Here is a 16,083-nt window from a genome sequence, read left to right on the forward strand (position 1 = left end):
ATAATGGAAAGGAAATGCACTTATTCTATCTAAAATGATTGAGCATAACAAAAATTTAACAAAAATATTGCAAAATTTACCTTATAGGATGAGATAGTGTATAATTACCTTGAGAATATCTCCCCACAAACTCTTGAGATAGCCTCTATCAAAATTCACATCGATATTCATTTTTACTTTGTGTCTTTCACTAAGCTCAAAAATGGTTTCCAGAATTTCATTGGAATGATTTATTTCTCTGTAAATATGCATGCCCTCCACTAGTGTTCTTAAGACCATTGAAATTAAATTTTCATAAATCTTTAATTCTACACCCTACACTCTTAGAGTACCCTCTTTTAACCCTTCAATAAATGTTTACAAAACCTAGGTGTCCCTACCATGAATCCTTTCCGTATGGGAGTTGTTAATCCCCCTTGTGTTCATTAAAATAATCTTTATTTGAAGAATGAAGTTGATCTATAAAGTCCCTTCTCATCAATACTTCTTTGTGTAGACTCAACTAGATATCAAAGATGTTTTTCTTATCTCATGTTTGAATCATAATAGGTCATTTTTCAAGTTTAGACTCCAAGAAACATTATTCTTTTTTATAATCTCTAATTTTAACACCAATGAAGGAATTATGAGGAGAGGTCTTCCATATAGTCTTTGGATTTACCTCTATAAATGACTCCTTTACAACCTCTCTAGGATAGCTAAACTCCATTTTTAAAACCACATCCCTATTAAAATATAATTCTATGAGATATTGGTTGCATTAAGTATCATCCATAAAGGTAGGGGATTCCACTACAATAGGAACTTTTGAGACTTGATTCATATGGGGAATCTCTTAGCCTAAAGTATAAGAAATATCCACCACCAAATTTATTTTAGGGACACTAAGAGCCTCTAAATTAAAAGGAAGAGGATTTAATCTAGGAAAATCAAAACTAGAAGGAGGGATAAGATCTACTACATTGGGTACCAAATCATTGATAGGTGTATTCCTCCAAAATTTCTTAAAAGCTTTAGCCTTAGCCCAATGACCTAATATCTTTTAGTGGAAGTAAAAAAGTGGAATATATTCAAATTAAAGAGCTCTTGAGCACAACCTCCTAATTTAGAGTTAATATAGACTCCCATAGGTGTGTTTTATTTCTTCTTAACATTGGCACAAATGTGAGAATACACAAGATTTCTTTTAGAAGTAGTTATGGTATCCATAGAGACAAGCTTTCCTAAATAGGTTTCCATCCCTAAAAGGTTCCTTCCTCCCAAATTTTAAGGTGAAGACCCAATAACCTAACCCAAACTAGAGAAGCATCACTCACCAAATCTTTAGCATGACACTTTGGTTCCCACTCTTTTAGGGAAAGAGTGAAACAACGCAACATTTATATTCTTCCAAAAACAACATCATCTAAACTCTCTTCACATGTAAAGGAAAAAGACAAAAATCCTTTAGCCATGAAAACAACATCAACCTTGCCCTTATTCCATTTTCTATTTGCCCATACACAAATTTTTTAATGTTTAGATAAGGATGAACAAATTTTCCAATAACAAAATAATTCATTGAAGAAATGCCCTTATCCATAATACATTATGAGACTAAAATAGAGAAGGATCCTTAAGTGAGATCCACATAATGAAAAACTGGAGAAAATGTTTTATCTTTAAGTTGAGCTCCAAAGAGTTCCAATCACTTCCAGTTTTGTCAACATAACGAGAACCCTCTAGAGAAGGAGTAATATTACTGGGGCTCTCCTACACCAATTCCAAAACCACCGAGGAAGAAAGTGAAACCTTTGTAACAGAAAGGGGGATAATATGGCATCCACTACCTTGATGGAATTTTATTTATTTGTAGTAGGGTCAAAATATCTCCTCATCATCACCAACACTTACACAAGGACCCCAACCTTCATCCATGTAGATTATAGATATTCATGCCTTTGAAAATTTTGATCTCCCAACACCAATGGCAAGACCAGTCAATGCTTCCTCTATTACTTATGTTATAATAACATGACATGTGTTATTGATAGGAAAATTCCTAATTTTCAATTGGGAAAAATAAATAGCAATGAGTATGTGCATTTTGAATTGAACCCCCACAAAATTATTGTAAAAATAATCACTTCAAAAAAAAAAGTAGTGGTCATTAGCCCCTTCCCTTTGTGACTCAATTTTATATATTTTCTTGTCCAACATAACATAATCCAATTCAAAAGAAAGAAAAAAGTTGGATTCAAAATTTTATCATCGTATCTTTATGAGATATTATAATGCAACTCATTTATTGAAATTTATAATCCTAATACTAAGCAATACTTTATAAGTAAATCTAGAGTATTATTCCTACTCTCCCTCAAAGTTCAAAGTTCAAGTGGAAGTTCAAACTCCATTAACAACTTAACTTCAATTTGTTTAAGCTCAACTTCATGAATTCTCCTCATAACACAAATTCAACAATAATTTAAGTCCGACTTCAAGTAAATATTCTTCAAAAAAATATTAAATCAAATTTCTAGAAAAAATATTATTATAAATCAGATTGTTTATATTATTTTGTTATGTCCAATTGAATTTGAAAGAAATAATGATATTATAAATGAACATATAAAAGTAATTATAAAAAATATATATAAATTTTATTACAAATAAAAAAATGAAAATATATGATTGATTTCGAATGAATTTACAAGATAAGATATCTACAAAACATAGAAAATCATATTAATTGTCAACATAGTAAAGAAAATATATGGAATAGAATTTTTTTTTAAGGTCTCTCAAGCTAAAGTCTAATATGAATTTAAAATGAAAATATATGATTGATTTCAAATGAATTTATTAAGCTAAGAGGCTTTCTATAGTCGCAACAATCTTCAATGTAAACATTTTCCATTTTGAAAAAAAATTGACGTTCATTTACAGGTCAGAAAAATAAAATAGAAATAGACTAAATATAATTAAAATTGTCAAAATTACAAAGAGGAAATGGAAGTGAAAATGAGGCAGATCAAGAGTCTCGATGATGAAAATTATGAGACTATGAAAATAAGTGCCTCGAGAAGGATATCTCTAGGCTTATTATATATATATAAGCTAGTAAGATAAGATATCTGCAAAACATAGAAAATAAAATTTATTGTTCATGTAGCTAAGAAAATTTATGAAATAGATTTTTATTTTTTTTTAAAGGCTCTCGAGTCAAAGTCTAATATGACTTTAAAATGAAAATATATGATTAATTTCAAATGAATTTATAAGATAAGATATCTGCAAAACATAGAAAACATTATTAATTATCAACGTAGTTATATATATATATATATATATATATATATATATATATATATATATATATATATTAGAAATATATTTTTATTAAAACTCCCAAACGAAAGTCTAATACGAATTTTTATGAAGAAATCTCTAAGACTATACAACATGAGAAAAATCAACCTCTTACTTTCTGTCTTTATTGATAGATATTTAACAGAGTAAATAATATTATTTTGAAATAAGCTGTATTTTATACGGGAAAATAAATTTAAGAAAACACAAAAAGTATTTATATACATTTACTTTGAATGAGTTTGAAGCACATGTTAAAAGAACATCCAATCATGTAAATGCAAGCTAGATGCACTTAACATACATGCCTTCATAGATAACATTGTGAAGCCTATATCGATCGAACTTCTATGATCCTGTATATCATAGTTCCAACCTATAGCTGTCTTACAATGAAAGAGAGCTGAACGTGTAACAATTATCATGCATAATCTCAGCTAAAGTAGTACTTATCTTTTCATGCAGTGGAATCTACTTTCCTTCGTTTAATATGACATAAATTTAATTGGATTTCTAGCTTTTTAGTAGAGAATACAACATTATAATTTGTCATAACAATCTTATACTTTATATAAATGTTCACAATCTATTTTAGCCTCCATTTCACTATATTTCCAAGCGATGGAAATCTGATGAACATTTTTCTTCAAGAGACCCGCTTAGAATCATCTCCATATATTCTTTATAAACGATTTCTCTATAAGCAAGCTTACAACCATTCAGCATGAGAAGCTCAGGAGCAGGCCTGATAATGGTGTCCATAGATGGACCATACGTTGTCACTACAGATATCCGATTTGCTCTTCCATTAACGATCGCCTGGTGCTCTACGCTCTTGTATTTCCCATTGCTCAGTACCTGTTCCAAATTTCATCACAGAAAACACCATTTAGAAAGACAAAGAAACCCCTGATGATGATCTAAATAAAGGAAATAGTGAAAAAGTAATATTGTTGATAGCATCATTCAAATTCTATGTGGAGTATTATGATCGTCTAGTCTGTATCTACAATATTAAAACTTTCACAAGCTTTGTGTTCCTTCGAGACTATTGGGCTCCTCGTATGGAGTACTCTACTAAATGCTAATGCATGTTGAGGATGAAATGCCCAATTTGCAAATATCTCACCTTATTTGGATCAAGCTAAAAATTCTCAAGGTAAAAATGAGAAATTGATTACCTGGAGTACATCGCCGAGATTGATAACAAGAGCAAGGGGAATAGGTTTGACTGTAATCCAGCAGTCTTCACGGAGGACCTGTAAACCAGTGATGTCATCCTGCATCAATGACGTTATCCAACCAGGGTCTGTGTGACTCCCTACACCAAGAGTGGACTCGGGCTCTGGACATCTCGGATAGTAATTGCACACCATAGTCTGAGAATACTCTCCAAATGCTTCTTCAATATACTTTTTTGGGAGTCCAAGGCTTTGAGATATTGCACCACAAATCTTCCGTACCAACCCATGCATCTCGGTACAGAAATTTAAGTTCCCTTTCCTACAAAGATGCAATGATTGTCAAGAGTCCTATTCATTCTTGTTCTTATAAGAAATAGTTTCTACTAAACCATTATTCATAAAACATAAAGAAACAAATTTCCTTACAAACATACAATTAATCATATTTTAAAAATTAAGATCAATAATAAAATAAAATAAAATAAATGTATGCTTTAATATAATATTAAATGCCTCTTCCAATGATTGATATATCGTTACCTAAATGAGGAGGGAGTGCTGGGCCAGAAAGATATGGCGTCATCCAGAGGATGACAGTTGTAACGAATGAAATCTCTCCAGCTATGAATTTTATCCTTCTGCAAGTTGAAGCTTGATGCATAGCGAAAATTTGACATTGTATCCAACGTAAAGTACTTCATTTTCTCTTCATCTGGTAACTCAAAAAACTCACGAGCTGCCTCCATCATTTCATTCATTGTGGACGGCGCAATTCCATGATTCACCACCTGCAATAACTTTTTATTCAATAAATATAGATTTTGACATATATGTTTGTCTGTGATGTCTTGCGTGAATAGTGCATGATCAGCAATATATCTAGTGTTTTTGTCTGTTAAATGCAAGGAAAAAACATGTTTAGTTATTAGGAGATATAATTTCTATAAAGATATTTTCATGTTCTTTTGAAACAGTGTGTTAACTCTGCAAATCTGTGAGGGAAGATTTCAATTGAGAGATTGTCATCCATTTGATTGAATAAAATATTAATGCGTGTCAAAGACAATATCTTTTTATTGCTGTAATTCTTTCTTGTTGCCGTTTGTGTTGAATATAAGATTATTTTTCTGCTAATAGTTTAATTATATATTATGATTCTTCATTAGAATGAATAAGTCTAGGAATATAAGATTGCTTTTAGAATGAATAAACAGGCAAAGAGACGTGGATTTAAAATTAGTAAACAAAATAAGAGAATCTACGCTTAAGATGACATTCCATAATCAAGAGGAAAAGCAAGCGAAATGAGTTTAGTTCATGATAAATAAACAAAATAAGAAAATTGTATTACTAAATACAATCTGATATTTTGATAAAGAAAAATGATTAAACAATCTAATTCAAAAATTTACAGAATAACGTTATAAACTATTGAACAATTCAAAATGAGCAAGAAAATGGACTTAGATTCGAGATGAGTAAGCTGGATAAGAGAAGAAAAAATAAGCAAATGAAAAGCATTGAATTCACGATAAATTAACAAGACCAGAAAATTGTATGAAATGAAAAATGATCAAAAAATCTATGCCAGAAATATGCAAACTATTATAAGTGTGAAGATTTCAAATTTTTATATTCATGTTGCCCAAAGCTAATGGCTGCCCAGACAGTAGAGCATAAAAATGAAGAGAGAAGAGAGAGCAGAAGATGATGAAGTTGTATGCCTGAAAGCAGCCCCATTCATGACAAGCTCGAGCGATGGCCTCCACAAGATTGTGAGAGAGACCAAAAGGACTACTGATATCCGCATCCACTCCATCGTGGAGATCAATAACTGGTATGGTCTCCTGCTCTTCATCCTCTGAAACATTTGGACGCTCTTGGAGGGTTCTTACAAAACGTTGAGGAACTCGATCCAACCCTTTTTCTATCATGCCTTTCACTCCCATAAACTCCCCCACACAATTGGCACTCTCCATCTCTTGAACGATTAAGAAGATCAAAACAATGAAGAAATAATATATTCAGAAGAAAGATCCACATAAGTAGATTCTTAATATTTGTCGGATACAGAGAATAAATAATAAAATAAACAGTGGTATTCTGAGCCTTAAAGGCATGCGCGTTTTTGCATGTCCTCGATGGTGATTGTCTACCAGTCAGTTTGACTAATGAATGTACTAGGACGGTATAAGGCGTGAAGGTAATGGACCCAAAGATTATTTATCGTAGGCTCATGTTTTTCGATGGAACTACGTGTCACATATACTCTTTTATTTTTATTTTTATTTTTATTTATGGAGGGTTTAGATCTGCAAGGCAGCCCAACGAGCTACCAAACAGCAAAGGCCACCACATAGACTTTTTGGGAATCTGATACGGGCCCACTCGTGCTTGAAACCTCTTCGGTTTAGAGCCAAGGATATTTTCGGTCTTAGAAAATATCTCAAATCACTTTGAATAGTTGTTTATTTGTCAATTTTGGGTCTTACAAAATATCTCAAATCACTTTGAATAGTTGTTTATTTGTGAAGTCTCATTCTTTAAAATTTTTTCTCTCAAATCTATGTGGTTAAATACGATACCTATCACACATGTCTTTCTTGGTCAATGTGTTTGAAAAGGTCACAAAGAGAAGTAAGACCTATAATTGTGCACAAAGTCACATTTATTGGGTTGTTGATGTGGCATCATATAATTTGTACAATTTTCAAATTTAGTAGAATATTTTTAAGGATATGTATTGAAATGCCAATTCATGTGCACCACTAGTACACTAGTTGTATTCAACCATCATCATACTATAGGACCCATTCTCTTAGTTTATGAAAGTTAAACTTTGCATTAATCACTTTCAACAACCAAGTTGTGGAGGCTTGTCCATCATTAGTTGTCACCTTTGTAAAGCTCAAATGTCTTAATGCTATATGCACCTACACATTCTAAATGTATAATTACCAAAAAATAATGGACACCTTCGCACAAGCTAAAATGTGTTAATGCATATACACCTAGAAATTCTAAATGTATAATTACCAAATGTTGCGTGATGGTTTTTTATTACCATTGTATATGTGATGGGATGAAAAAATTCCAATATTCTGCAGGTGTTAATTGAATAGCCATTTTTCATGAATAGCCATTTCCATTAATAAATAGTTTAAGTTACACTATTCACAAAAACAAGCAACGGATACAAAAACACCCCTCAAGTGTCATACAAACAATGCTCAAAAAACCTATATTGATAGAACTACAAGCAAAGCAACTAGAAAAGTGGATGAGGGAAATAGTGGAGGATCTATGTCGTCCTTATGAGCCATATATCAAAGAGGTCAAGAATGTCCTTTAGGAGGGACCTCCCTTCCCTAACAACAATATCATCTTCTTTCTCAATCTCCTTCCTAGTTAAGGATATTGAAAAGTGGTGTAGAAGCACCTAGGCTAACTCCTTAGATTTGTTGTTTTTTTTGACTTGTATTGACCCTAGCCAAGTCATTTAAGTTTTTCTTGGACCTTAGAAGGTCAAGTGAGTTGTTACTAGGTGGATTTGACCATGTTCAAACCACTCTAGGTGTTTTAGCTTAGTTTTGTTGTTTAGTGTTTTAGGTGGCAAGGTAGGGTAATGAGTCTTACACCTTAGAAATGGTAGAGAAGTTGGATTTGAGGTTACTATGTCCTCTTGGATGTTCTTCCATCGTTTTGCATAGATTGGAGGTCATGGTTCATCATTTGGCTAAATAGTGCAAAAGTTGTCCATTTCTTACAAAAGATGTGAACTTGGGTCTATATGGTCAAAAGTTGCAACTTGATGGCCTAGATGATAATTCATGCCTAGAAATCATAATTAGGCCATACTGGAATTGCTTAAAGAGTTCCAAATTCAAGGCTCAAAAATTGCAAAAATGAAAAAGTTGTCAGCAACTTTGAAAACTTGCATGACATCATTTGTGCAAGATTTAGACATATCGTGGATTAGAGGTTAGTGGTTATTCCAACTTCCTAAACCCTCTTTGAAAAGATATAAAACCACAAAATAAACACATTCCAAGGGTTGGGAGTTGTAAGCAATTAAGTTTTTTCAAGAAAGACTATGGAATACAATTGCTAGTTACAGTTTTGTCTTTCTTAATTGCTAGAATCAAATAATTGGATTGAAAGATAAGTTTTTCTTTGGATTCTTAAAATTTATGTGATTATAGTGCTTTTTTAAAAAGAATTTAAGTTTTTTAGAGTGCATTTGTTCATAGTTTTAAAATCTTTTGTAGTTTGCAAGTTCATTGGTTCAGTTTTGACAAGTTTTGGAAGAATGGCTCCCCCATAAAACCTCATTGTAAAATCATCATGGTTCTTGGGGATATGGAAGTAGAGCCTTTGCACAGTGTACATATCCAAGAAGAGGCCTGAGAAAGCAAGGCATATATTTTTAATGTGATGCCCTAGGCAAACCTTTGATGCATGGCTAGGTGGTCATAGAGCTAGCAAGTGGATTTGAGTAGATTGAATGCATCAGATGGTTCAATATGTGAGTTGTAGATGGAGAAGAGATGTGTAAGAAAGCCCCATGTGAAAGGGAAATTTTTCATTATCAATTTTTCTAAGGTTTTCAACAGACCCTAGTGAATGCTGACAAGAAGGCCTAAAACCCTTGATTTTAGGTACCTGTGTAGGAAGGAGGTGTGCAGATGAATTGGGAACTTGAAACCAAAAAAAATCTTTAAGCTCTCCCAAAAGGGTATCCAGATAGTGAATCAGATTGCCATTTTGTTAAGGTCAATTCGATAGTACAATAAAAAAAAACTAGTTTAGAGGCCTAATTCAACTAGGTTTGATTAAGCCAATTTAGTCTAAATTGGTGAAATCGGTAAAGAAGATTATGGATTTTGCGACCAGGAGCATAAGTGAGGTCCAAAACCCCTAGGATGAATCTATCACTCCTTGTAGAAGGTGGAAGGATTAAGCTTGGTGAAAATGGGAGATTGAATAGCTTGTTGAAGTGACTCAATGGTGAATGCAAGTGGAAAACTCATTGGTGTAATTGGATGGGAAGGTGTAGAGGATAAATTAGCAATCCTCTAAGATTAGGGTGAAAAGGGGGAACCCTAGTAGGCTAGGAGTGTATCCAAGTAGTTTCATAGTGAAGGTAAGCGCTAGTGGAAGCCATCATAGCACATCAAAAAGACACACATGAAAGCCATGCAAATGAGTTGGGCTAATTGGTATCATCTTTGGTGTCTAGATAGCTAGTTCCACCACTGGTAGAAGGGCTTGCACCCCCTACATTCCACTTGGAAGTATATCAACTACATCACAAAGAGGTGGATCAATAGCACTAAAATTATATTTTCCACGAAAATAGTGGCAAGGCAATTTAGAACATTGGGTCTGGGAGCAACACACTAAGGAATTATGGTTACACTACCTACCATAGGGTGAAGATTGGTCATGCTAGATTGATGGGTGTAGAAAAAAATTTAGCAACCATATAAGGGGCATTACTCTAATGCTACTTGATCTCCTTCAACTGGGACACCTCAAGTGCAAGTTTTTTTTGGCTTGTGCTTGAATTGGAAGCATCACATTATTATAAATACTTACTTCAATAAAGAGAGAAATGTAAACATTGATAGATCTATGGGAAAAAGATAATAGAAACCCTATATCTTTCTATGAAGTAAATAGTGTTATCATTTTGGAAGTGTACCATAGTCATGTGCATTTAAAGGTAGTCCAAGGAAAATCCCTAAAAAGTATCATATGTTGAAAGAAGACTCATGCTAAAAAGGGTGAAAAGGGTTATGAATCTATGTCCACAATTGTTGATATCTTATGCAATAATAAAAGAGGTATAAAAGTCTCTGATTGCCCACAAAATAGGTAGCAACATTTTGGTGTGCCCAAAAGCCCCAAGAAAGATTCCAATAAAAAACCTTGGAAAATAACACGCCAAGAAAAGGAGCTAGCTTAATCTAAACAATAGCATCTAGTATAGTGTGAAATTTTTGATGCTATAAAGGTTGAGAAAATTGCAAGTTCTATCTACTATTCAAGGATGTTCATATAGAAAATTTTAGAATCAGTCAATAATAGCCTAATTATAAAAATATTTATTAGGAAATCACCATCATGGCTTGTTTAAGTGGATGCCTAGATTATGAAGCATATTTAGAGATAATAGAGATCTATGATAGGATCAATTGTTTTTTGATAATCCTAGTACAATGCAATAGCTTGCAAGTAAATATAATATACTGTTCCTCCTCTCTCTAAAACTTCAAGTGGTAGTTCAAACTCTATTACCAACTTAATATTGATTTCTCTAAGATCAACTTCACTTATTTCTCCAAATAACACAAATTCAACAATTGTTTAAGTCAGAGTTTAAGTAAATATTCTTGAGAAAATATATGAAGATTAAATTAAATTTATCAAAAGAAATTATAAATAAGGTTGTTTATATTATTTTGTTATGTTGAGTTCAATTTGAATAGTCGTCTTACAATTAAAGAAAATAATATAATATAAGAATTGATATTATAAAGTAAAATATACAAATAATCATATATATATATATATATATATATATATATATATATATATATATATATATATATATATATATATATCATAATGAAAATAATTTAGCAATTTCAAATGAATTTATAAGATAAGATATCTGTAAAATAGAAACAAAAGTATTAATTTGTAGATTAAGGCATTTTTGTAAGGGCATATGCGAGTAACTATGGTAAGATCTCAAGCAATGAAGTAGAGGCTATGGGTCTATTTTGGGATTTGGAGATTGTTATTAATTTGGGCATTTCGAAATTGGTAATCAAGGACGATTATCTTCTTGTCATTGAGGCCATTAAAGGGGTAAGAAGGATGAGTTTGTGTGCCACAGGGATAATTAGAGATTCTCAGATCTTAATAAATTTGTTGCCACCACTATCCAACATGTATATTGTGAAGGTATTCATGTTGTTAATAGCCTGGTGGCGTGTGAACATGGTTTTATTAATCGACAGGTTTGGGAAAGGGAGTACGATCTTTTGATGATAATCGTATTGCAAGTGCAAAAAGATTAACATTAATTATTAATTGTTATGATGGGGTTTTTGAATTTATGGCATGTGAGTTGTAGGGTTAATTTGGCGCCTAGCTTGGCAGATGGTTATATTTTTGGAATTTTGAATTGGGTTGTCATTTCAATAAGTATGTTAATTACTCTTGATTATGGAAAGGACATATTTAGAGTGCAAGGTGGGATATGGAGCGATCTTTTACAATCCTAAAGGATAGGACCTTCCAATTTTTGAAGGCCTAGTATTCCTCGTTTATAAGATGGCTACGAAAGGGGAATGAAGTAGCACGTGGGGAATATACTTTATTTCTTTTTAACCTATGATATAACAAGTGTTACCATAGTATTAAGAACCTAAATATTATAGTTATTTATCGTCACTTGAGAAAAAGGTGGTTTACTTGGTTTTCTTACCATTTCCTCTAGTTTCCCTAGTCTCTTAATCATGGATATGTTAGAAATCTCTAAAGATTTGGTGGTTGAGCTTGGTGACGACACAACCATGGAGAAAAACACTTTATATATTGAGCCACCAAGGATCAATGAGGAATCCATTCAGAAGGACAAATCCACTTGAACCTACCTCCGAGAAGGGGGTTTGATTCTAGTTATGGAGTGCATTGAAGGCCACGATGAAAGGGTGTCCATTAAAATTTTTGACTCTTGGAGGGAATGATGGGTGACTATTACTGGCGTGTCATTTGAATTTAGTGCAGAGTTCATTGCGAATGCCATGGGGCTATCCCTGGAAGGGAATTACTAGAGAAAACAAACTAGGGTTGTGGATGAAGCAACTATGAGTAAGTTCCTTTGATTGGGGGAGGAACTAGAATGGTCTCGTGGCTAATTTATTCGTAAAAAACTTGTAGAGCCTTGGGACATGGCCTGTTATGCTATCATGAAGTACATTACTCTTGAAGACATGTTTAAGGTCTCGTATTATTACCACTATCCCATCCTCAATCACTTTAGGAATAGGGAAAGATAGTATCTAGAATGTGCATAAGAAAAGAGATGAGGGTAAAAGCTATACCATTGAGCATCGAGCTCTTATGTTTCGTCTATATAGTTTTCATAAGGCCCTTAACCCTCAAGTTCAAAATCTAGTCCCCTCGCCTCCTAAATATTATGTTACTCCCCAAGCTTCTTCCCATTCTAGCCATACTTAGGATGAAAAGGGTCCTTGCTCCATCCCTAAGGAAATTAAGATTGAGCTCTTGGATGTGGATAGTGCTACAATTACAAGTAAGAAGAAAATCCTTAGGAACCATAAGAGATTGAGAGGAAAGAATCCCTCTAATCTATCAAGTCAATAGGTATCTATTAGCTCAGATTCTACTAAGAATATTGAGAAGAAGGGCCACCATAGAACTAAAAGGAAGGCCACTAGTAGAAAATATGGAGAATTGGATGATGAGGATATGACCAATGAAGACAAGGTTCATGATATCCTTGCAAGTGGTCAAGACAATGTTATGCCTTACCATTTGTCGACCACTTAAAATTTATTTTTAAAACTAAAGCCAGAACCCGTTAGTCTAAGGTGGGGGGTGAAATTGGTGATCAGGGGACTGTCATTTCCCCTATTTTAAACCTAAAAATTGATACCCAAAATCTGAATGTTGCTAAGAATGGGTGGAATCAATCCAATGAACCTATGGGAGGAGATATTCAAAAGGGTGATAGATCCTTGCCTCAGAAAACTTTTGACGATGGATCCAAGATGGAGGAATCTATCACTACTTTAATCAAGGAGAATGAGGACTCTGAGGATAAGTTTGATAGGGTGGCACATTTCTTTCTTCCTGTTATGCATCCAACAACCACCACCCTCCAACTTTTGTTGGTTGGTAAGGAGGAGATCAATGATGCTAAATACATGGAGACTACTTGTTTTCTCTATGGTTTCCCAGTGGATGACTAGTTGTAACTTCTGTGAGAGATCTTGGAAAAAGATAAGAAGGAAACTTAGCTCCTGGTTCCTTGTTTTTATGGTAAGAAATTATTGTATAGCCCATGTGACCTGTTATGTGAATGCTTGTTGGACTTGGCCTATGCCCAGATGGTTATTTGATATGTAATTTTGTTATTCTAATAACTATAAACTACAATAGATATAGATATAGAAATACTTTAGTTTGGGGGTTTTTGATATTAAGGAAGGGGGTAGGTTAATCTGTTGGTAATGAGTTACAGTTAATGTTTAGCTGAATTTTTTGTCTTTGAGCTAACCCCAATTTTGACTACTTTTATTATCCAAAATAATAATAATTATCAATGTAGTTCCAAAATATATTAATTATCAAGGTAGATAAAAAAATATAAAATACATATATATTTAAAAAATTGCCTCTAAAGTAAAATCTAATAAGAATCTAGAAAATCATGAAAAAAACTCCAACATTATACCACATGAGAAAAATCAACCTCTTGGTCTTACATCTCGCTTAATAAACAAAAGTTTGAGAGAGTTGTGATGAACCTCCTTATAGCAATATCGTGAGAATGCTCGAAATAACAGAATACAAAGTGATAGCAGAACTCAGAATGAATCTACTGATCGCAGGCCACTTTGAGGGGGTAACCTCCTTTGAGCAAGCTCAATACAATAAATTTGTCCGTGCCCATCAAGGGCCTCAACCTATTCTTATATACTGAGTACGATCTAGAAAATTAATACTACCTATGCATGTGGGATAATAAAATATACTCACGGGACGACTTACAAAGCATATGCGTCCAACAACACTACTCTAACAAAATAAACAGAAGGAACACACAGGTTCCTAACATCCCCTCTCCCTTAGAAAAAAGCTTTGTCCTCAAAGCTTAAGGTGTGGAAATTGTTGTTGAATCTGAAGAAGGGGTTCCCAGGTAGCATCCTCTGGTTGCATGCCATGCCACTGAATCAAGACCTCAGAGATGGAGCGAGAGCGAAGCTGGCGAGTGCGCTGGTCAATGATTGCCACCAGCTCCAGGATAATGGATCCTTCCGTATCCATTTCAGGGAGAGTAGTTTGTGCTCTGACAGTGGTACCCAGAACTTTCTTTAGACAAGAAACATGAAAGACTGGATGAATGCGGGAAGAAGGAGGAAGTTCTAGTTTATAAGCAACTGAACCAATCTTCTGCAGAACCTTATAAGGCCCATAAAATTTTGGGGCCAGCTTATGACGCCCTTTCAGCTTTAGGGAGGATTGTTTGTATGGCTGTAGACGAAGAAAAACCATATCCCCAACTTGAAATGAGCGCTTAGAACGGTGTTGATCTGCTTGCTGTTTCATCCGATTACGGGCCATGTGAAGATTATCCTGTAAGGTACGAAGAATCTGATCCCTGCTGCGGAGAACTATGTCAACTGCCTGGACTGGTGAGCTGTTGGGAGTGTAGGGAAGGAGCACTGGAGGTGCCTGACCATAGACTGCTTCATATGGAGTCATTTTAGAGGCAGTGTGGTAAGAGGTATTGTACCACCATTCAGCTAAAGGGAGCCACTTGGCCCACTGATGTTGCTGTTCGGAAGTGAAGCAACGAAGATAAGTTTCCAAGCATTTATTGACAATTTCAGTTTGACCATCAGTTTGTGGGTGATAGCCCGAACTCATCTTCAGTTTGGTGCCAGTTTTCTGAAACAGTTCAGTCCAAAAATGACTGGTAAAAGTTGCATCACGATCAGAGACAATGGAAGAAGGGAGTCCATGAAGACGAAATATCTGGTCCATGAAGATTTGTGCAACAGAGGAGGCAGTATAGGGGTGGCTGAGGGCACAAAAATGACTATATTTCGAGAGACGATCAACCACAACCAAGATCACTGTCTTGCCACCGGATTTAGGAAGCCCTTCAATGAAATCCATAGAAATATCAGTCCAAATCTGTGTAGGGATGGGCAATGGTTCGAGCAAGCCAGGAAGGAGGGTCGTTTCACCCTTGTGGCGTTGGCAAGTATCACATTCAGCCACCATCTGTTGAATCGTCTGTTTCATCCCTTTCCAAAAGAAGTTTCTCCTTGCTCGCTCATAAGTTTTGAGGAAGCCTGAGTGCCCTGCAGAAGGAGAAGCATGGAGTTCATAAAAAATAGCCTGATGTAGAGCTGGGTTCTGAGGAAGCACTAGCCGACCCTTGTATCGAAGAGAAGCACCATCCCAAGAGTAATGTGGTATAGCAGAAGGATTATTGGCTAGCTGGTGAATGATTTGAGATAAAGAAGAGTCACTGTCATAGCCCTGCTGAACAGACGCTAACCAATTGGGAATGGGCATAGAAATAGCGGAAAGGGAAGCTTGATTATCAAATGTGCGAGAAAGAGCATCTGCCACAATATTCTCCTTACCCTTCTTGTAGGTGATCTCATAATCATACCCCATGAGTTTGCTGACCCATTTCTGTTGTGTAGGAGAGGATACCCGTTGTTCCAGGAAGTATTTTAGACTTTGGTGATCGGTTCTGATGCAAAAATGACTCCCT

The 16,083-nt window shown here is 34.5% G+C and overlaps 1 protein-coding gene across 1 annotated transcript; it reads right to left on the minus strand.

The window, feature by feature from the left end:
• Positions 1 to 3,887: 3,887 nt before the first annotated feature.
• LOC149534329 (protein DMR6-LIKE OXYGENASE 2-like) lies at positions 3,888 to 6,599 on the minus strand. Its single transcript, XM_089806912.1, has 4 exons — positions 6,257 to 6,599; positions 5,073 to 5,320; positions 4,530 to 4,851; positions 3,888 to 4,206 (listed from the first exon to the last, which is right to left on the minus strand). Exons 1-4 carry the CDS (start codon positions 6,509 to 6,511, stop codon positions 3,955 to 3,957), a joined length of 1,077 nt encoding a protein of 358 aa, XP_089663038.1. The 5' UTR covers positions 6,512 to 6,599; the 3' UTR covers positions 3,888 to 3,954.
• Between the last annotated feature and the right edge of the window lie 9,484 nt (positions 6,600 to 16,083).

This window comes from Cupressus sempervirens, chromosome 10 (genome assembly GCF_028749045.1).
Source record: "Cupressus sempervirens isolate cs-2001-9-10 chromosome 10, ASM2874904v1, whole genome shotgun sequence".
Classification (NCBI taxonomy): Eukaryota; Viridiplantae; Streptophyta; class Pinopsida; order Cupressales; family Cupressaceae; genus Cupressus; species Cupressus sempervirens.